Below are 20,710 nucleotides of genomic sequence, written 5' to 3' on the forward strand. Positions count from 1 at the left end.
GTAACAAAACAACCCCAGAATCCAGTGATTCAACAAGTGAAGCTTTCATCTCACATGTGCAATGTCGTTGTAGTTTTGCAGCCACTTATAAGTGATGACGCAGGGATTCAGGTTGTTTCTATCTTGTGGCTCTGCCGCGTCAGCACGTGACCCTCACCGAGGCACCTGGCGATGGGAAAGAGAGCATGGAGAGCCCTACCCACTCTCCCGTGCTCACACATACAGCCTTTTGGCTAGAAACAGTTATATGGCTCCAACTGGAATGCAGGGGAAGCTGGAAAAGGACATCTTCCTGTGATCCTGGGAAGAGGAGCGTGAGCTGGGACTCGGTGAACCTAGCATTGTCTCAGACACACTCCCGCCCCAGGTCTAGCTGAGCCCTCTCTTTAGAACTCCCGCCTATGTCAACTGCTCATGTGGCATCTTTGTTCATGAGGATGCCTCAGAAATAAGTCGCACTGAGCATGTCTCAGATGAGCCCCTGATGCGCTCATAAGACGCGTCCTCACTCAGAACCGCCCGTCTTGGTGAATAGCTGAGAGAATAGTCATCTGCAAGCCCAAACCATGAGAGTCACCCTCCACTTCTTCCTCTTTCAGTTCCACGTTCTATCGCCACGTCTGTAACTTGACCTCCTACCACTTCTGTCCATCCTCAGGGTAGCCGCCAGTCCCAGCTCCCGTCCCCTCCCACCTGTCCCCTGCAGTGGTCGCCTGTCGTTCTAGTCCCACTTCCACTCTCTTCCAGCTGGTCCGTTCTCTACACTGCAGCGAGAGGAATCTGATTAAGACCTCACTTCCTGCTTAAACCCTTCAACAATTTCCATCGCTCTGATGATGGGCCGACATAGTTCCTGTTCAAGCCCCACCAGGACTGACCCCTGCTGCCTTTCCAGCCTCCCTTCCCATCCCTTCCTCAGCCCCCGGCAACCCCAGCATTGGCTTCTCGTCCTGCTGCCTGACCCTCCTGCTCAGCCTGCAGCTCCCAGCTTCCTGGGGCACCGAAAGAATTGAAATTTCTTGGGGACCAGAACCTTCTCTGCTTTTGTTGTACACGTTTCAGTACTTAGCATACAGCTGTATACCTGAAGAATGCTTATTAATATAGTAGAACCAATGTAGTGAATCTACTGGTATATAAATAAAGATCATTTCTATGATCTTTAGCAAGAAAGGTGTGCTAGCTGGAGCAAGTCAGCGCATGTGCAGGCTCCTGAACCCCTCTTGTCGTTGGGACCACCTTGGGAAATGCAAGCATTGCTCCCCTGCCGCTCAGTTACGCGTGTTTGATGTGTCAGAGTGAAGCAAGCCCCCGTCTCCCTTCTCAGGTCTTCCAGAGGCGGAACACCGGGCAGCTGGATTTCTTCAAGCGCTGGCGGAGCTACGTGGAAGGCTTTGGAGACCCCATGAAGGAGTTCTGGCTTGGTATGGTCTCTGAGAATCCAGGGGGGCTGGGTTGTGACTTCCCCCTTGACAAGTGGGGCAGGCAGCTTAAGGGAGCTCACCACACACAGGGAGAGGCCCGAGACAGGGACACTGAGCCTGCCCAGCAGGGGCCTGGTGGGCAAGCCTCATGCTCGGGACTAGCCCCAAGGTAGGACTGTCAGAGGGGGTTTGATGTGTCTCTAAGCTCTACAGGATCTGCCCACAGCCTGAAATTCCTCAGAAACCCCAGTAGAAGAAAAATAGTTGATTGATTGGGATTCTAGGCTATAACTGGGAGGCCATTCTGGTAGTCTCTCAAATCCTGCCCGGCACTGTGGGCATTGTTTTTCCCCTTTCCCTCTGCTTGCTTCTGGAGCAGATGTTCACAGAGAGTGAAATGGCCAAAAGCTTCTATTGAGAAATGAAGAATTAAAAAATCATAATCTGGATACTCAGTGTCTAATAGAGTAGATGACATTTGTGGTTTTCTCAGTACAGAATCTCTTCGGAGATCTTAGAGCCAGTGGTTGCCCTGCTCCTCTACTTAGTGAGACAAACGGGTGCTCAGTAGATGTGCTTCTGTTCAGAGAGATGGACCCACAGAGGCAGAGCCGGTCAGCATTTGCCGCCCTCCTCACTGCTCCCTCTGCAGGACGTGGTTTCCACACAGTCCTCAGGAGCAACAGGATGAGCAAGCTAGTCACCCCAAAGAGAAGGCGTTGGGAAGGCTCCGTATTAGCAGGGAAGGGAGCGGCTCAGGTGACTTGTGTCATGCACACAGGGTTGATCAGTTTTTGAAATGCCATTGATTATTTCTAGGGCTTGACAAGCTGCACAACCTCACCACGGGCACTCCTACCCGGTACGAGGTGAGAGTGGACTTACAGACCGCCAATGACTCTGCCTACGCCACCTACGACCTCTTCCAGGTGGCCTCCAGCAAGGAGCGGTATAAGCTGACAGTTGGGAAATACAGAGGCACAGCAGGTGAGAAAAACGCTTCCCTACTGCCAGGAAAGGAAACACTCGCTGTCTGTCGTCTGAGGGTTGGGTTTGCAGTGGCCCTGGGGGGTGGAAGATTGTTCTGCAGGGGTGAACTGCCCCGCTGACAATGGAGGGCCTGCTCCTTGCAGGGTGCTGGGCTGAACAAAGGGAAATTGGAACTTTTATATACTTCTATCCAGTCCTTCCCCCAAGAAAAACCTTTTCTTGTACTCCCCCAGTTCAGGCTGTCGTACATCGACTGATGAATCCACATTCTGAGCAATTTCATGGTTCCTGTCAGTCCTTCGTTTGGCTGTAGCAGTGTGGCTGTCATCTTTGTCTGCACAGCTGTGTGTGCGTGTGCGTGCGTGTGTGTGTGTGTGTGTGTGTGTGTGTGTGTGTGAGAGAGAGAGAGTGGGAGAGGGAAGGAGAGAGAGAGGGAGAGATCACATAAGCGTTTTGTAGTACTGTGCTGTAAAGACAGACGATGGAAGTGCTGATTCAAACCATAAGTCCGGTCTCCTTGACTGGCACGACTGTGACAACGCGGAGATGCCGGGTCCAGCGGGAAGCCAGGGACTCTTTAGCCTCCGTTAGCTGCTCGTAGGACTTAAGCCAGTGGATAGTGTGTTCATTTGTGAGGAAAGGAACAAAATTAAGCAACGTGACTGAAATAGTGGAATTATAGCAGCAAACATTTTATTTAAGAGGGGGAGTGAGGTTATTATTTTAATACTGAATATTTTAAAACCTGTATTTATGGTTTTTAAACCCTAACAAGTAAATCTGTTTGACTTTTGTATGTTTTTAACTTTGGTATAACCACGTCAAAATGCGTCACCCACCAAATCAGCTGACTCTATAAGATGTACTTAGACTCGCACGCAGATGGATGCATAAAGATGTAAGGTAGCTTCTGCAGAAAGTGAGCTGAGTGGTAAGGCACGTAAGGAACCACAGGAGTGTGGAGCAGGTGGGTGCTCTGACATCATCCAAGCGGCTGAAAGGCGCCCTGAAGCTGGGAGCTGGAGTTGGATCTGCAAGGAGGATGGGACTCAGGTGGCGGGGGAGGGGCTCTCCAGGCCTGCAGGAGTGCAGGTGTGAGCAAGGCTGAGCAGCAAGAAGCGAGGTGCACTCTTGAAGCCTTCAGCACTGCTTCAAACTGTCCACTCAAGGACCCTGGTGGCAGAAGACTGTGAACGGGACCTCTGAATGTCTGGGGGCTTGATCTGAAGGGGCCAACTGCTAATGCAATTTCTTTGAGATCTTGTAATTTCAGTTTTTAAAAAATCCCACGAATTTTACATTTGTTCTTGTTTCCCAGTGCCTAGCATGGAACCTGGCACAGAGAAGGCGAGTTCAAAAAATGAAATCACCAGCAGAACTTTTCTATATATGTAATCTTATTTTTAATAATTTAAAGAGTAGCCCCTGAGACTCAAGTCATTTCCACAGGAGTCAGGGAAGGGGTGAGTTTGGTGACATGGCGACATGGGAGGAGACAAAAGGGAGGTGTGGGCACCTACCAGAGTGTGAGGAGTTTGGGCTACAGATGCCAGAAAACTATTCAAGGATTCTGAGTAGTGGTTGGGTGGGGAAAAGTGTGCAAATAATTATTTCAGGGAAAATATGATCCTTGAGAAAAGGCATTGCAGCTAGAAGAGCCTGCACTGCTTTGGGCATTGTCGCTTCTTCCTTCAGTGGTCCTGGGTCTCCATGGGCGGGAAACAGCTGCACTCTATCCACTCAGTCATGCGTCACCTAATGGCACGGACACATGCTGAGAAATGGTCTTTGTGTGAACATCTTAGAGTGTACTTACGCAGTCTAGACGGGAGAGCTCACCGCACACCTAGGCTTTGTGGTTCAGCCTATTATTGCTCCTTGGCTGTAAGCCTGCACCGCATGGCGCTGTACCGGATACTGGGAAATGTAACACAATGTTATTTGTATATCTAAACATATCAAATATAGAAGAGGCACATTAAAAATACAGTATAAAAGATAAAATGGTACCCTGTTTAGGACACTTACCATGAATGCAGCTCGCAGGACTGGAAGCTGCTCTGGGAGAGTCAGTGGGTGGCGGGGAGTGGATGTGAAGGCCTCGGACACTACCGCACGCCGCTCCAGACTATGAACACTGTGCACGTAGGTTATACTAAATTTATAAAAAATAATTCTTTCTGCAATAATAAATTAGCTTTAGCTTACTGTAAAATTTTCGTTTTATAAACTTTTAAATTATCTTTAACTTTTTGACTCTTTTGTAGTAACACTTAGCATAAAACACAAACACATTGTATAGCTGCACAAAAATAATTTCTTTATATACTTATTCTATAAGCTTTTTACTATTTAAAAATTATTTATTTATTTTTTTACTTTGTAAACTTTTTTTGTGAAAACTAAGACACAAGCACGCACTTTAGCCTAGGCCTACACAGGGTCAGGATCATCAATGTCACTGTCTTCCTCCTCCACACCTCGTCCCACCGGAAGGTCTTCGGAGCAGTAACACACACGAGCTGTCATCTCCTGTGGCAACAATCCCTTCTTCTGGAACATTTTCTGAAGGCTGTTCTACAATTAACTCTTTTTAAAATTTATTTTTCATATTTTCCTTTTAGCTACTCGGTGACCAGGGAAACTTTTTTTTTTTAATAACTAGAAGGAGCACACTCTAAAATAATGATAAAAAGTATAGTATTATGTACATAAATAAGTAGCATAATCATTTACTATCATTATCGGTAATATTTACTATACATAATTCTGGCTGGCCGCTCAGTGGGTTTCTCTACACCGCATCACCCAGACACGTGGGGATGCCTTGCGCTAGGACGTGAGGATGGCTATGACGTCACTAGGTGACCGGGAGTTTTCAGCTCCATTATAATCTTACGGGACCACCACGTTTATGTGGTCACATGTCGACTGGGATGTCTTTATGTGGTGCATGTCTGTACAAAACATGAAAGCCAAGCATAGAAAAAAATACAATTGGGAAATGAAGATGGACATTCGTGCAATTATAAGGATATTAACAGAATGAGGGGAGACTTAAACATGCTGTTTTGTAGGACTAAGCACACTGCCCACCTCTTGCCCACCCCCTGCCTCGCCTTTAAATCAGATCAGACTGCGCGCCTGGCAGCTCACTGCAGGCTGGCTCGCCCTGGTGCAGTGGCATGCACATTCTAGTCTCCCTTCGGCCCGCGGGCCTCCTGCTCTGGTCTCGGTCCTCCTGGAGCCTGCCTGGTCATCCCTTTGGTTTGCAACACCAGTTAGTCTCAGCCTTTCTTTTGCAGGCTAAGCACGTCAGTCTTCACGGGCTCCGTTCCTGGGGCCCTCCCGGGACAGGGTATGAAGCTGGGTGTTTCCCTCTGGCCCCGGTGCCCACATCTGTACCTGAAGCCCAGCGCCCTCACTGGCCGCCTGCTTGGGGACCTCACCGAGGCCCATCTTCCCAGGCTGCACGTTCCCCTTTCCTCCCCGTTAAATTGGCCTTTCTGAAGTCTGTCTTAAAATGATCCAGTAATGAACTGATGCTAATGGGAAAGTGAGTGAAAGGGAGTCAACATATTCGTGAATTAATGTGATTCCCCTCCCAGGTACCCTATTTGCATTTTAACTGTGATTAGGGGCTAATTCCTGTTCTATGGTTGTTCAGGCCAACAGTGCCAGCCAGTGGAGGATGTGTTTTTTAATAGGACGCATTTTTTAATAGCAGACTTTCACACAGCACTTAGGCAGCAGTCTGGTCTTCCCACGTGTACTATCATTCCCACTTTTAAATTCTGAATTACAATGGTGGGGTCAGTGGAGTTTCAGCTTTCCTTATATATGCTGATTCATCCGTGAGGAGTGTTTTAAAATTTAGGAAGCTTCTGGCTACTCATGTCCTAAATGATGAGGTGCTGTTTAGAGGACACAGCGATTCAAGTGGTGGAAGGTGAACATTTTGATACCTCGTGTGCGAGCCGGCTCTGCCCAGCTTCTAACTTCATTATAGTTCTGGTTGGAACTGACAGGTGTGCAGCCTTGTAGAAATGTGCAGCTCAAGGCTTGTCCCCCACTCAGGCTGTCCAGGTGGGCTCTGAACTTTGACTTCCACTAAAGTCATGTTGGAAAAGTCGTTCTTTCATGAAGCAACACCAGCAAGGTAATGGTGTGTATGTTTAGTGTCTGATTCTGAGTCTTGGAGTGGGGCAGGGAGGCTGTCTTATAAGCTCTACCTTCAAGATGCTATTTATCTATTCAGAGATTATAAAGAAAACAGAAAGAACTAGATGTTAGAATGGTGCAGAAAGACTTCTATGGGCTGACCAATTGTTGACAGGTGATTTCAAGTCCCATGTGTGTGGGACTTAGTGGTGCCCAACCCAGCATGGGTCCACCCTCTGGGAGCACTTGGAAATGTGAGTAGGGGACTCTGAGCATTTGGTGGGCTGGGGCCAGGGATGCCAAATATCCACACTGAAGAATTATTCTACCCAAATGCCAGTGTCTTACTTGTTCTGAAGTGGAATTTTAAATGTTGGCACTTGAAAAAGTTAATGGGTACATGGGCAAAAGGGAAAGCTAGAAAGAGCACAGATCACTGTCTCATTTGCCCACTTCTGATCCCAAATAAAAGACATGCAAGGCCCGGACACATGGTCCTGTATCTGTGCGTGGCTTACAGGGGATGTGATGGCAATGGCTTCTCCTTGTCCAAGGTAGCACAGCCACCTGGGTCAGCTTTCCTGTCCCATGGATTGCTGGAGGAGGAGAGTGGGCCTCAGGGTGACATTTTGATCAGAAGGATGATGGGTAGCTTGAACCCACCCTGAGCTTGGGTTCAGACCTTTTATGGGCCTGCTGCCAACCTCTCCAGCCCCTGCTCTCACTGTGTACACTCTGAACTTAGGGTGGCTTCCGCTTACAGAAGGCAGAAAATCTACTGAGAAACAAGCTCCCACCTTTGGGGCAAAGTTTGCTACACCTTTCTTTATCACAGGGCCCAAGTTTATTTTATTTATTTATTTATTTATATTCAGCGTATTATGGGGGTACAAATGTTAAGGTTACGTATATTGCCGTGCCCCTCCTCCCCCCGCCCCCCTGCCCGACACCTGATATATGTTATTCCTATATGTCCACTTAAGTGTTGATCCGTTAATACCAATTTGCTGGTGAGTACATGTGGTGCTTGTTTTTCCATTCTTGGGATACATCACTTAGTAGAATGGGTTCCAGCTCTAACCAGGAATATACAAGAGGTGTTATATCACCATTCTTTCTTAGAGCTGAGTAGTACTCCATGGTATACATATACCACATTTTATTAATCCACTCATGTATTGATGGGCACCTGTGTTGTTTCCACAGCTTTGCAGTTGTGAACTGTGCTGCTATAAATATTCGAGTGCAGGTGTCCCTTTTGTAGAGTGTCATTTGGTCTTTTGTGTAGATGCCCAGTAGTGGGATTGCTGGATCAAATGGTAGGTCTACTTGTATCGCTTTAAGGTATCTCCATATTGCTTTCCACAGAGGCAGAACCAGTTTGCAGTCCCACCAGCAGTGTAGGACTGTTCCTATCTCTCCGCAACCACGTCAGCATTTATTGTTTGGGGACTTTTTGATAAAGGCCATTCTCACTGGAGATAAGTGATATCTCATTGCAGTTTTGATTTGCATTTCCCTGATGATTAGAGATGTTGAGCATTTTTTCACATGTTTGTCCCAGTGCCCAAATTTAGATAATCACAAACATATCTTTAAGGAAGCCTCTGCACAGATTCTTAGCAAACAGTTCTGGAACTTTCTGTACAGGTGAGGTGAGGTGTGCTCGTTCACAGAATGTCATGGAGGAAACATCGTGTGTTGTCTCAAGCTGTAGTTAATTTTCTGTAAGAAATCTGAAGGGGGGAGGAAATGTACATGACCAAAGTGACAGCGTCCCTTTCTTGAGCCGAGAAAACCACTGGGCAGAGTGGTCCTGCGCGTTGGCCTGGGAGGGGCCCTGCGCCCACCCCTCCCGCCTTTGCTGGGTGGGGTGTGAGGGAGCCGCGGTGTGGGGGCTCAGAGTCAGAGGGGCAGATTGGGACGTTCCCTTTACACAGCGTGTTACCAGCTCTTTGTTCGCCTGCCTCACCCACCCCAGCTAAGTCTTTGGGAGCAAGGACCTCCCCAGTTTGCATTCCCGAGCCTAGCACGCGCTTATCGATAATAAGTGAATGAAGCTGCAGGCCAGAGGTTCTCACGCTTTAGCCTGCACAAGGACCACCTGAAGGGCTTGTCGAAGCATGGATTGCTGGGTCCCACCTGTAGTTTTCTGGTTCTGTGGGTCTGGGTGGGGCCTGGCAATGTTCATGTCTAACAAGTTCCCAGGCTTGTTAGAATGTGGATGCTGCTGGTTGGGGACCCACTTGGAGAACCACGGCTGTAGAGGCTCATTCATGCCAGCATGATCAAAGCCCCTAATTGAAATAAGCAAGCCCGGTGGAGTGGTGCCTCAGGACACTGGACTTAGACCCTAAGGGTGGAGATTTGAGTCCCAGCTCTGCCACTTGTGGACTATGGGGCCTTAACAAGTCCTTTGAGTCTAACCTTTGTGAGTTTGTTTCCCTGTGGTTAAGAGGTGCCCTGCCCACCTCTCAGGCTTGCCGGGAGAGTCGAGCGAGAACATACGCGTGAAGATGATCGGTAAACGCAGAGATTAGATAAATGTAAGGATCGTTGTTGCAAGGACGGAACTTGATTAAGCTAGTGACTGATACGGGTCCTTATTGCCTTTTATGAGCTGAAAAAGGAGGTAAGCTTATACAAGGATGACAAATACGATAGGGAAATAGGAGAAATATGAGTGAAATAAAGCAGATTTCCAGACAGGATGCAATGAGGCACTACATTGTCCATTGTGCCTAGAAGGGCTCTAGAAGTTCAAGGGTGTGTGTGTGTGTGTGTGTGTGTGTGTGTGTGTGTGAGAGTGTGAGTCAGGAGGGTGGGTTGGAGGATCCGTAAGAAGAATCTTCTCAGGAGCAGGGGTTTGGACCGATGAAGGGCAGAGAGAAACCCATGGGAGCAGGACTGATCACAGCAGAGGGTGCCTGGTGGGGACACTGGGACGTGAGACTGTGTGTCAGGTACAGCCAGTTACAGGCCTGCAAAGCGAGGGTGAGCGGCTCACCCCGTGTGGCGGCAGCAGGGCGTCGGGTCTGAGATGATGACAGTGGCTGTCTAGGGGCCAGGCGGCTGGGAGAAGGGCCTAGGGCTCGGGGGTTCAGGTCCGGGTGGCAGGGTGGAGGGTTGACCTGTGGCAGAGGCGGGCAGGACAGAGAGTGGTTTCTTCATGCGAGGAATGTCAGGGACTATGGGGAGAGTTGACATGTTTGGTTTTGGATGTTTGACGTGACTGTGGGCCTTCCAAGTGAAAATGCTCTTGAGATGGTTGGGGGGACAGACCTGAAGCTTGGGCAGCAGGCCAGGAAAGAGAACCCACCGCCTCTGCCACATCCTCATGCTGGCCATTTCGAGAGAGCAGTGACTACCTGTGGCACACAACTGACTGGATCCTTGCTGTTTTCACGCCTAGAGAGTTTTTTGCCGGGTCCCTTTGATCACCCTCAGTGGCTAGACTTGGGTTCTCCCTTCCTTTTTCTTCTCTCCTGCAGGGGATGCTCTTACTTACCACAATGGATGGAAATTTACAACTTTTGACAGAGACAATGATATTGCACTCAGCAACTGTGCCCTGACGCATCACGGTGGCTGGTGGTACAAGAACTGCCACCTAGCCAACCCCAACGGCAGATATGGGGAGACCAAGCACAGTGAGGTAGGTGACAGGTGAACATCTTTTCTGTGCCAGGCTCTGCCCACATTCAGCTTCCAAAAGGACACCTTCCAGGCCAGTCTGGCAGCCCCTCTCCTCCCCAGGCTTCTGGTCTGGGCAGTAGAGCTTCTCCTCCAGGCTCCATGGCCTTGAGGTCACGTCCCTCCTGCCCCTTGGCTGTGGCCCCTGCCTGCTCTGCACTCCCACCTGTGCCGCACACTCAGGGACAGGTGGCTGCCTGCTCTGCACTCCCACCTGTGCCGCACACTCAGGGACAGGTGGCTGCCTGCTCTGCACTCCCACCTGTGCCGCACACTCAGGGACAGGTGGCGGGACTCTCGGCTGCCATTGCCGTGTATAAGCAGATGATATGGGATCTCATTTTACTGGTTCACACATGGACACTGTCAGCTCGGGCTGCTGTGACAAAATGCCACAGACTGGAGGGCTTAAATGACAGACATTTATTTCTCACAGTTCTGGAGGCTGGGAAGTCTGAGATCAGGGTGCTGACAAGTTCGGTTCTTGACGGCGACTCTCTGCCTGGCTACAGATGGCTGTCTCTGACTGTATCCTCACATGGTAGAGAGAGGAGCTCTGGTCTCTTCCTCTTCTTATAAGGGCACTCAGCCCTTCATGGAGCCCCGCCCTCATGACCTCATGGAAACCTCACTACCTCCCAAAGGCCCCAACACTAAATACCATCACGCTGGGGGCTAGGGTTCACCATAGGAATTTTGGGGAGACACAACATTCAGTTCATAACAGACACTTCCCAGTCCTTTCTAGTTGTCCTAGCTGAAGCAGAGCTGTTTCTTTCAAGTTCTTTGATCACCAGGAAAACAAAGTCTTTTTTGCCTTAGGTCAGACTCATCCTTGGGTCCCTTTTACCCAGCACCTGCCCAGAGCACTGTGGCAGCCCCGCCTCCCACTGGAGGGGTGTGCACACCGGCTGGGAGTCCAGCAGGCTCCTCTCCCCTCCCTTCTTCTGAAACTTTCCTACCTGCGGTTTCCCGACCCTCCTCGGCCGCCGTATATTGTCCTGGCTCTGCCAGCTACAGGCCCCTCCAGCCTGCTCCCTCACAGCTCCTTGAAAACTGCAGCTTTGCTTCTCCTCACCATTAATCCTCTTCCCTCCAAAGCCCCTTGGCGTCCCCATCCTGGGTTTTTAATTTCCCCTCCCACGCCCTGATCCTAAGCCTTCAGGAAGCCACCTCTCCGCAGAACTCGCCTTGTGCCAGTGTTACTATAAATACTAGCATGTCTGAAGTCCAGGTACATTTTGATTACTTTGGCCTTGACTGGGCTGCGAGGACTCCCAATCCTTCTGTGATTTTTCAAGCGGAAGAAGAAATTCGCCCCCGGGGAAGCCAAGTAGGGTGGGCCCATGAATCACGGTGGCAGCTTGTGGGCCGAAGGGAAGCCAGTGATAGGAGATCAAATATTTGAAATGAGCAGCCAGCATGCCCTAAACCATCCCATATTTGCTAATAAAAGACATTCATCTGGTTAATGTGCTTTTCACAGTCTGCAAGGCATTTAGCTTCTTGTTTATTATTTACCTCACAAATTAAAATACATAAAATTGGTCACTTGGGCTCTTTATTGGCCAGGTTGCAAGGTTATTAAGTGAATTAAATATTATTGCGCTCACCAGTCAAAAGACATAAAATGAAATTTAGTTTTCAGCAGGCTATTTGTTACCCCAGAGCTAATATCTAAACAGTCTAAATTGAAAATGATTTTACACAATTGGCCAATTAATATGTTTATTTTTGCCTTTAATTTTTTGGAAAGGAAAAGAGTGAGCGAAGATAATTTGTTCATTGCTGGCCAGGTTGACCCCATGTCATCTCTGCCACAGCTCTGGCCCCGCCCACCTCCTGGCTTCCACCCATCACCCCCCCCAGAGGCTCCACGTCCCCGCCTGTCTCACCCCACCTGTCCAGCAGAGGGCGTGTGCTCCCCCACCCCACCTCCCCCTTATGGTAGCCAAGGCACCTCTCTCCCTCCCTCTCTTCTTTCTCTTTTCTCTCCTGTCTCTCTCTTTCTCTCTCATCTTTCTCTCTCTTTTCTCTCCTCTCTCTCTCTCTCTCTCCTTTCTCTCTCTCTCCCTCCCTCTCTCCTCCTCACCTTTCTTCTCCTCTCCTTTCTCCTCTCCTTTCCTCTCTCTCCCTCTCTCCCCACCCCCAAGCAGGGAGGGAGTGGTTTCACTGGTGAACAAGGATTCTTCTGTACCACAACCCACCCTATCTCCTCTTGATGTGGCTTTTCTGCGTGTTTGTAGGGGGTGAACTGGGAGCCATGGAAAGGACACGAGTTTTCCATTCCTTATGTGGAGTTGAAAATCCGCCCTCACGGCTACGGCAGAGAGCCTGTCCTGGGCAGAAAGAAGCGGACGCTGGGAGGAAAGACGAGGACATTCTGATGGCCCATTTGAGCGATCGCTGGGGGACGCGACCAGCCGGGCTGGGGCTGCGCAAGCTTGGGGTGGGCGGGCGTGGGGCCTGGGGACCGGAAGGTGCAGTGCTCAGAGCTCCAGCTGCTGAGGACGAGGGCCAGCCCACAGAACACATCAGTCTCCCAGCTCCCAGTCGCAGGGCTTCCTTCCTGTCACCCGCGTGTTTGCCCCTGAACACCAACAAAATAGTAGCTGCACAGGACGTGAGGGAAAGACGGCATTGGGACCGCAGGGGTTTCTAGCCTGTCTTCAGTAACAGATATGCTGGAGTAGGGCAAAAAAATGAATTAATCCAGCACTTTACCGATTGTAAATTTCTAGAAATTGACATGTTCATGCACACATACAGACATTTGAAGCTCTGCGAGTCCAGATCTTCTCTCTAGGAAGAAGCACCACCAGGGGTTCCGATTACCCAGGGGTGGGGCTGAGGCAACCTGCCATGTGTCACCTCCCCTTCCCACCGGGTTTTGAGGAAAAGAAGTGTGAATTCCCGCTCTCTCAAATCGCTGGTGTTAGGAAGAATACGGAGAATACAAAGGGGCCAAGATAGATTCACAGTTAGCTAAGTTCTGATGAGGATCCAGCATGCTAGAAACCCAAGCTCCCATTTCACTGCTATTTTTAAGTGCCCTCTTTCCAGCCATTTGCATAATCACTTTCATAGATCTGCATATGTTGTGAATAAATTCTCACTCATTTCAACTTTAACTAATTTGACTCTCTTGATGGTTGGTACCTCCCCAAGGCCCTCTTGTGACCCCTTTCCCATGCCTGTCAGGCCTCAGTCTCCTGCCCCGGCTCCCCACACTGCCAGGCTCCTGGGTGTCTGAGGCTGCTTGGCACTGTGAGGCTCACGGTTTGATTGGACACTTGGCAAGGTCAGGTCCTTCTTGCTTATTTCCTATCATTTTGGAAGGCTTTTTGTAGTGAAGGCAGTGACCATTGAAATAACATAAATTCCTAGTCAAGGAAAAAACCAATAAACCACATGATTTAAAAAAATTGCCTTGTGTTATTTTCCCCACATAAGTGCACTTGAATTCTAAATTTAACCTAAGTGCCAGTGAAGGTACAATTTGTGCATTGTGATGGAATTTGGTTGGCTGTGGTCTCTTACTTGCGTGATGGCAAATAATGATATTTGGAATGCAGGAGAAGTGAGTGGGAAGGCAGGCAAAGGCCCTAAAAGCTCATTGCCTAAGTTGCTCCAGGTTTCAGCCTCTGGGTGAATGCCAAGCCATACTCCTGAAACCATTTTTGTCAGCTCTTAGGGCAGGGATCCTCAAACCTTTTAAACAGGGGGCCAGTCCACTGTTGCTCAGACCGTGGGAAGGCCGTTGGAGGGTGGGGCGCACATTCCACACATGAGCACTGTGGGCCCCAGGGCGAGTCGGCTGCTAAGCAGGACGGGCAGCGGCGGCAAAAATACCTGGCAGGCCGGATAAATGTCCTCGGCGAGCCGTAGATTGAGGACCCCTGTTAGGGTTTTCAGTATCCCCCTCTCTCGCCCCCCATCCCTCCCCCTCCCCAGACAGACACACCGAGCAGTGTCATGGTAACTGCTCGCTCTGACAAGGGGCGTTCTGAGTGCAGTACAGCTTGAGTGTTGGTGCTGATCATTTAAAATGTGCTTGCATGTCGTTCGTTGATTCAACAAGAATTTATTAAGTGTCTCCTTTGTATCAGACAGTGTGCCGGGTGCTGAGGAAACAGGTGAGCAAGAGGTGAGCTCGTAGCTATGAGTGAGGCAGACACGGTCCTTGTACCAGTAGAGTTCGTGTGCTGTGGTTCATTCATTCAGCAAGTATAGCTTAAGCCCTCTTACTACCAAGTACTATTCTACGCATTTGTGTCATACAAGTGAACAAAACATAATATTCCTGCCTTTGTGCTTTTATTCTATTGGTGCAGACTGACAATAAACCACAAATAAATGTATAATTTTAAGAAGTGATAAGTGCCATAGAAGAAAAAGTAGGATTAAGAGATGAGGAGGTGAATGGTAGTGGACTGTGAAGCCTTCTGTCATGAGAAGTTGACAGAAACCTGCCAGGTTTCTTCCAGTCTCGATCCAGCTTTGGCAGGGCCTGGGCCTGAGCTACCTCCCTTGTCTATCTTAACCACTTCGGTCCGGCGCTCATCGGCCGGGAAACCTTGCCCACAGCCGCACTCACAGTCCTCACGATAGTCTGTGCTGTGCATTGACGACGTCCCTCCATGCTGTGCGAATCTGTTTTGCTCTCGTGTGATGAGGAAAGCTTGAAAGCACTGGAAGCTTGTTTTACTTTACAGGCAGCTTTACTTGTAATGTAAATCAGGATAGGTAATATATACATACATGTTTTCATTACGTTATTTTTAAATGTTCACAATTTTATTTTGATAAATGAAAAATTAGAAAAGTCATATCACAGCTGTCGGCTAAAGTCGACGCTCGGCTCTGTGCCTTCGTATCTTGGCTGTCAGCTAAAGTCGCTGTGCGCGCTCATCTGTGGCTGTCGACTGTAGTGGACGCTCGTGCTGAAGTGTTTAAAGGTCCACCTGCACAGCTTCCCAGTTCTAAGTCCTTTCCTGGAGCTCCCTTCTGCGCTCCGTGCCTCGTGGGCATGTGGAGCACTCACCTTTGTGATTCTGAAGCCTTGGGCTCTACCAGTGGTCCAGGCCCTTTAGGAAAATGCCTCCTTTGCAAAGTGGATCTGATTCAGAGCCAGGGATGGTGGAAGGTGGAGGTGCTTCTCAGCGTGGCACATGCTTGCTACCTGTCCTACTAACACACAGCTTGCTGGGTCCCCTCCCCAGACATTCTGGTTCAGTAGGTGTAGGCCCGGCGGGGGCTGTGCTGGCCTGGTGACCACTCTTTGAGTAGCTGTGGCGTAGGGTACCACCAGTCTGTGATGGCAGCAGATGACAAAGTACACACTCCTGCGTTCCCTGACCCCAGGGTTTCTCCACCACTGGCCAAGAAGAGGACTTTTGGAAAACTGGAGTTTATTATATTCTTCTGCCTGTAGGACTCATGGTGCTGGGGGGGGGGGCAGAGAAAACCTCAGTTGACCCTTCAAAGGTTCTGCTGGGGACAGGGAAGGAAATCAGGGGAAGCTCATTTTCAAAGGGTCTTTGTCTGACTGAGGAAAACATTCCAACCCTAAACTTCCGTGCCTAATCTCATTTTAACGTGACCAGCCCTGGCAGCTTCTGCTCTGGTAGCTGAATATGGGCCCATGGAATGGGTTTCTTTTCAGAGAGGGTCAAACACTTTTCATAGAGCAGGTTATGAGCCTTCAAGGTTTTGAAGCTTACAGGAATAATTACTGCCCTTTAGGACAAACTAAAGCTAGCGAAAGCTCTCATGGAAGGTACAGACTATAAGCCAGGCACTGGGGCAGGAGCGAAGACAGAAGTCTCACCAGCACTTGGCAAAGTTTCAGAGCATTGGCCACGCCACGCGGGACACGAGCCGGCAGTGGGGAACAAACACAACTGCTGCCCTTGAGCTGCCCTTGAGCAGCCCTCGGTGGCGGAGGGGCAGCCGCTGAAGCAGACCACGCCCGTGGGTGCAGGCGCGGGGAGGGTTGACCGGCATGGACTGAGCATGGTGAGCAGGGGCTGGGGGGTGAATCCTGCCGGGGTGCCGGAGAGAGAAAGTCTCACGGGGGCGTGATGCCAGCAAGGGTGAGTCGCCAGGGGAGAGACCAGAGGCCTGAGGGGGGCAGGGCACCTGTGGCAAGGACACTGGTGGCAGGGTTGGGAGGCCCGCAGCGTGGCGTGTCTGAGGGAGGCGATGTGGTTTCTTAGTGGGTGAGGAGAGCTGGTGGGGCCGCGCTGGAGCGGTGGGCAGGATTCCCTCTGCCATGGCCGCGCTGAGGTCCTCAGCTCTCACCGGCCCGTCGGGGTCCGTGGGGAGCCCTTACGTGTGCCAACGCTCACGTCCCTGTCACAGTCTCTGCTTCGGCACCACTCAGGCGAGTCCTGTGCATCAGCTTTCTAGAGCTGCCCAGGGTCTCTCACGTGCGGGGGCCCTGCGCAGGCGAGAGCGTTTGGACAGGGGCAGCGCTCAGAGGGTTCAAACCTGGGAGAGACAAGGCCGGGCTGGCACGTGGGAAATATCGATCCGGTGGCAGGACAGAGAATGGGGGGGTGTGAAGGGAAGTTCTGGGGAAAGGATGGAGATGCCCAGACGAATTAAGGTCTAATGGAGTAGTTCGAGCAAGAGGTCATGGCTTTCTCGGCCGGCGGCAGAGATGGTGGGAAGGGGAGGAGGGCACAGAGGGAGAACGGGCGGTCTGGGGGCAGGCAGTGCGGGGCAGACGCCCCTGCGTGGCAGAGCGAGAGCTGGGCTTCTGGACGGTGGCTCTCAGATGAGGATGACAGCTCTGTGTTTGGCTTTGAATTCTTGGGGAGTCAAGGGTTGTTAACGCCAGAAAACGCTGAGGGAGTAAGGAAGGAAGAGAGAGAATGACTCAAGGAGTTGTGATCCGGGCAGGAGGGAGCCAGGCGTGCCGTGTGGAAAGAGCTGTGGACGGGGAGAGATGCAAAGGACTGGATGGCATGGCGGAAGGAAAAACAAGTGTAGACAGCGAGGGCTCTTGGAGAAATTTAGTCAGTTGCTGGAAAAGGTCCTCAGCTGAAGAAATTTCCAAGTCATTACCTAAGCCCTTGGCCAGGGCGGTGGGGAGCAGCAGGAGGGGGCTCCTGGCAGGGATGAGCTCATCAGTAGGTTTCAGCCCAGAGCCCCGTGCGAGAGGCGCGCTGCCCTCGGCCTGGCCAGGAGGTGGCAGTGTTGTCCCATCCGGAGCCTCTCACTCCAGCGCCTATTCTCTACCCCAAAGGGGAATCCTGGGTGAACAGGTCCCCGCTTTCCTTCTTTCTTGGGCAATATTGTCTGCAGAGTCAGCCACTGAAGTCCAGCTCAGCATCCAGCCTGCGCTGGTGGTTGCTCTGGTAGTGCCGTTGCTGGATTAATGCACAAAAAATACCTGGGAGCCACCTTGAACAGACTGCCCGTGAGAGCTGGACCCTCCCCAGCCCTGGTGGTGAGGGAAGTGGGCAGACGTGGCCACGCTGATGGAAAGTGACAGGGTGCCCCTGGGGGGTTGCCACCCAGTTCCTAATCTGTAAGTGAATTCACTTCCCCAATTTCTTCTTGTTTCTGTGGGGGCAATGCTTCAAGTTCCAATTCCCATGTTATATAGGGAAGCTAGGGCTGGCACGATGGCTCATGCCTGTAATCCTAGGACAGAGGATAAAGCAGGAGGATCGTTTGAGACCAGAAGTTTGAGACCAGCCTGAGCAAGAATGAGACCCCGCCTCTACAAAAATAGAAAAATTAGCCGGGCATGGTGGCGCATGCCTGTAGTCCCAGCTGCTTGGAAGGCTAAGGCAAGAGGATCGCTTGAGCCCAGAGGTTTGAGGTTGCAGTGAGCTATGATGATGTCACAGCATTCTAGCCTGGGTAACAGAGCAAGATGCTGTCTCAAAAAAAAAGAAAGAAAGAAAGAAAAGAAAAAGACAAAAATGTTCTCAGGTTAGTCCATACCATAAAACCCTGTTTATTCATATGAATTTCAGTAGACTTCCCATGACAAAAGTAGAAAACAGTATTGCAAGATGATAATTTAAATAAAAGAAGGAAACAAAATGGAGCAGAAGCAGTTCTTTATTTTGGTGAATTAGGAACATTAGGTTTGGTTAGAGAAGGATAAGGAGGCAGATGGCGCTCGCTGCCGAACATCTGAAGGAGACGTTTGGGCATGTGAAGGCTTATGGGCAGACCCTTGACTGTATTCAGTAAGTTTTGGACTCAAAGGAGGTGCTCCTACATGTTCAGCCATCTCTGAGGAGGCAAAATCAGCAGGTCAGCCTGGGCCACCAAGCCCGGTGGACAGAAGGAGCACTGAAACAGGAGTCTGAAGACTTTGGTTTCCATTCCATATTTGGGTAAGTTGTCTTACTTTCTCTGGGCCTCATTTTCTTCTTTTATAAAGTGGGAATCAAATGTGATAATGAAAGTGCTCTTTATGTATTATAAGGCACTCTGGAATGGTAAGATACTGGGCTTGGATCCCTAGTCTTTATAGTTTCATTCAAAACTTTCTCTTTTTTCCTTTCTTTTTCCTCCATAGAGATGTATCTCTAGCCAGGTCAAAATGTATTTGCTGTGAATATCCACCAACGGGATTATTATGGATCACAAATGGAAGCAAGAGAAAAGGAAGAGTGAGAAAGCAAGGTCAGTGAAGGTCAAGGAGACTCTGTGTGCAGTTCAGAGAGGGTTTCCCTGGAGAGGATGTGATTAGCCGCAGGCAGGGGCGGGGAGGGGCGGGGAGGGGCAGGTCATGCCGGCGGCGTGTGCGCTCACCTTCCACGGCACGCTCCCAACTCGCTCCCCTTCCTCCAGATGTGCTAAAAGAGAAAGAGGACTTATGCTCAAATAAATTTGGGAAAACTCCGAGTTAAGTGGAGTTAAGTAAATTTCTTTATTGTAGTACCTGTTAGAACCTTTAATGTGACACATGCATTGAGGGGCTCAAGGGGTGAAGTGGGGACGTTATAGTACACAGAGTTTTGCAAACTTATTTGACCATATGGTTTCTTTTGTTGTTCTGAGTATCTAGATAATGTCTCTCAAGGTGTGGTTCAGGGACCACCTGCATTTACCTAGAATGCCTCACACTAGAGCAGGTTGTCTGGCATCACCCCGACTTAATAATCAGCCAGAAGGGCAGGCAGGGACTGGGAACCTGAATTTATAAGAAACACCCAGTGATTATTTTTTCCAATCAACACATTTATTTAGCATATGGTATGTGCCAGCCTTCATGGTAGATATTAGAAGATATAGCAGAGAATAGTTCAGTTATAATTCTAGCCTCATGAAGGCTAATTCTAGTGGGGGAGGAATGGGGGTGGGGTCCTGGGGGTACGAGGAGCATGCAGTCACAGTAGGGTGTGACTTGCCGTGACGGGGAGACTCGGTGGTTCGGGAAGCTTTACCATAGGCAATGATGCTAAATACAGAACATTTCACCAAAAATATGTTTGTAACAACAATTAAGACTTAGGATTATGGAAATGCCCCATATATGGAATGAATGTGGCATTCCAGACCTTGACAGATTTGTGAATGTCACATAAAACCCAGTGCCTCTTTTGCACATTCAGTTTGAGAACAAGTGAACTAGTTGGACTGATGTTCTAAGGCAGAGGTTCCCAACCTTTTTGGCCCCAGGGACTGGTTTCATGGAAGACAATTTTTCCAGGGTGGACAGGGAAGGGAAGGGAAGGGAAGGCGGGGTGGGGAGGCGGGGCCCAGGGTATGATGTGAGCAATGGGGAGCGGCTACAAATACAGGTGAGGCTTCGCTCACTCTCCGCCGTTCACCTCCTGCTGTGTAGCCTGGTTCCTAAGTTTCATGGAAGATAATTTTTCTGCAGAAGGTTGGGGGGAGATGGCCATGGACTGTGGTCCATAGCCTAGGGGTTGGGAACCACAGTTCTAAGTGAGACATTGTTGTATAGTGGAAAATGTGTTGCCTTAGATTCTTTCCTGATTTGGCCACCAGTTGGCACCATCATACCAGGATGGCTTGGTTGAGGGTATAGGTGAGACAAGTAATTAAGCAACCTTGCCTGTTGCATGCTGCAAATTGGAAGATCTTAATTGGTGGAGTATCAGTAATCCTGCAGATAATGCAGTGTGCGGTGAAATTAGGGAACACATTACAGCAACAGGAATAGAAAATGCAAATTATTTTCATTCTCCATCTCATTTGACCTGTCTGCATCACTTGCTCTATGGACTGCTGCTTTCTTCTTGAAAGTTTCTTCTTCTTTGCCTCCCAGGACACAGCTCCCTCGTGATTTCCTTCCACCCTTAATAGCAACTAACAGCTCTAAGGCGCTTCTGAGCCAGGCTCTATACAGCGCCGCATTTACTCCTCTCGTTCCTGTGAGGCCGGCACTCTCACTAGCTGCACTTCATAGGCGAGTCTTTACGGAGAGATTCAGTCATGGCCCAAAT

At 49.8% G+C, this 20,710-nt stretch overlaps 1 protein-coding gene across 1 annotated transcript in view; it reads left to right on the forward strand.

Annotated features, from left to right (window-relative positions):
• TNN (tenascin N) overlaps nt 1-12,687 on the forward strand; it is a 61,436-nt gene extending 48,749 nt beyond the window's left edge. Inside the window, exons 15-18 of the mRNA XM_012765061.3 lie at nt 1,328-1,424; nt 2,244-2,411; nt 10,067-10,230; nt 12,515-12,687. Of these exons, the coding sequence (XP_012620515.1) occupies nt 1,328-1,424; nt 2,244-2,411; nt 10,067-10,230; nt 12,515-12,655 (570 nt within the window). The 3' untranslated portion in view covers nt 12,656-12,687. The remainder of the gene's footprint in view (nt 1-1,327; nt 1,425-2,243; nt 2,412-10,066; nt 10,231-12,514) is intronic.
• Nucleotides 12,688-20,710: the final 8,023 nt, after the last annotated feature.

This window comes from Microcebus murinus, chromosome 2 (assembly GCF_040939455.1).
Source record: "Microcebus murinus isolate Inina chromosome 2, M.murinus_Inina_mat1.0, whole genome shotgun sequence".
Lineage (NCBI taxonomy): Eukaryota > Metazoa > Chordata > Mammalia > Primates > Cheirogaleidae > Microcebus > Microcebus murinus.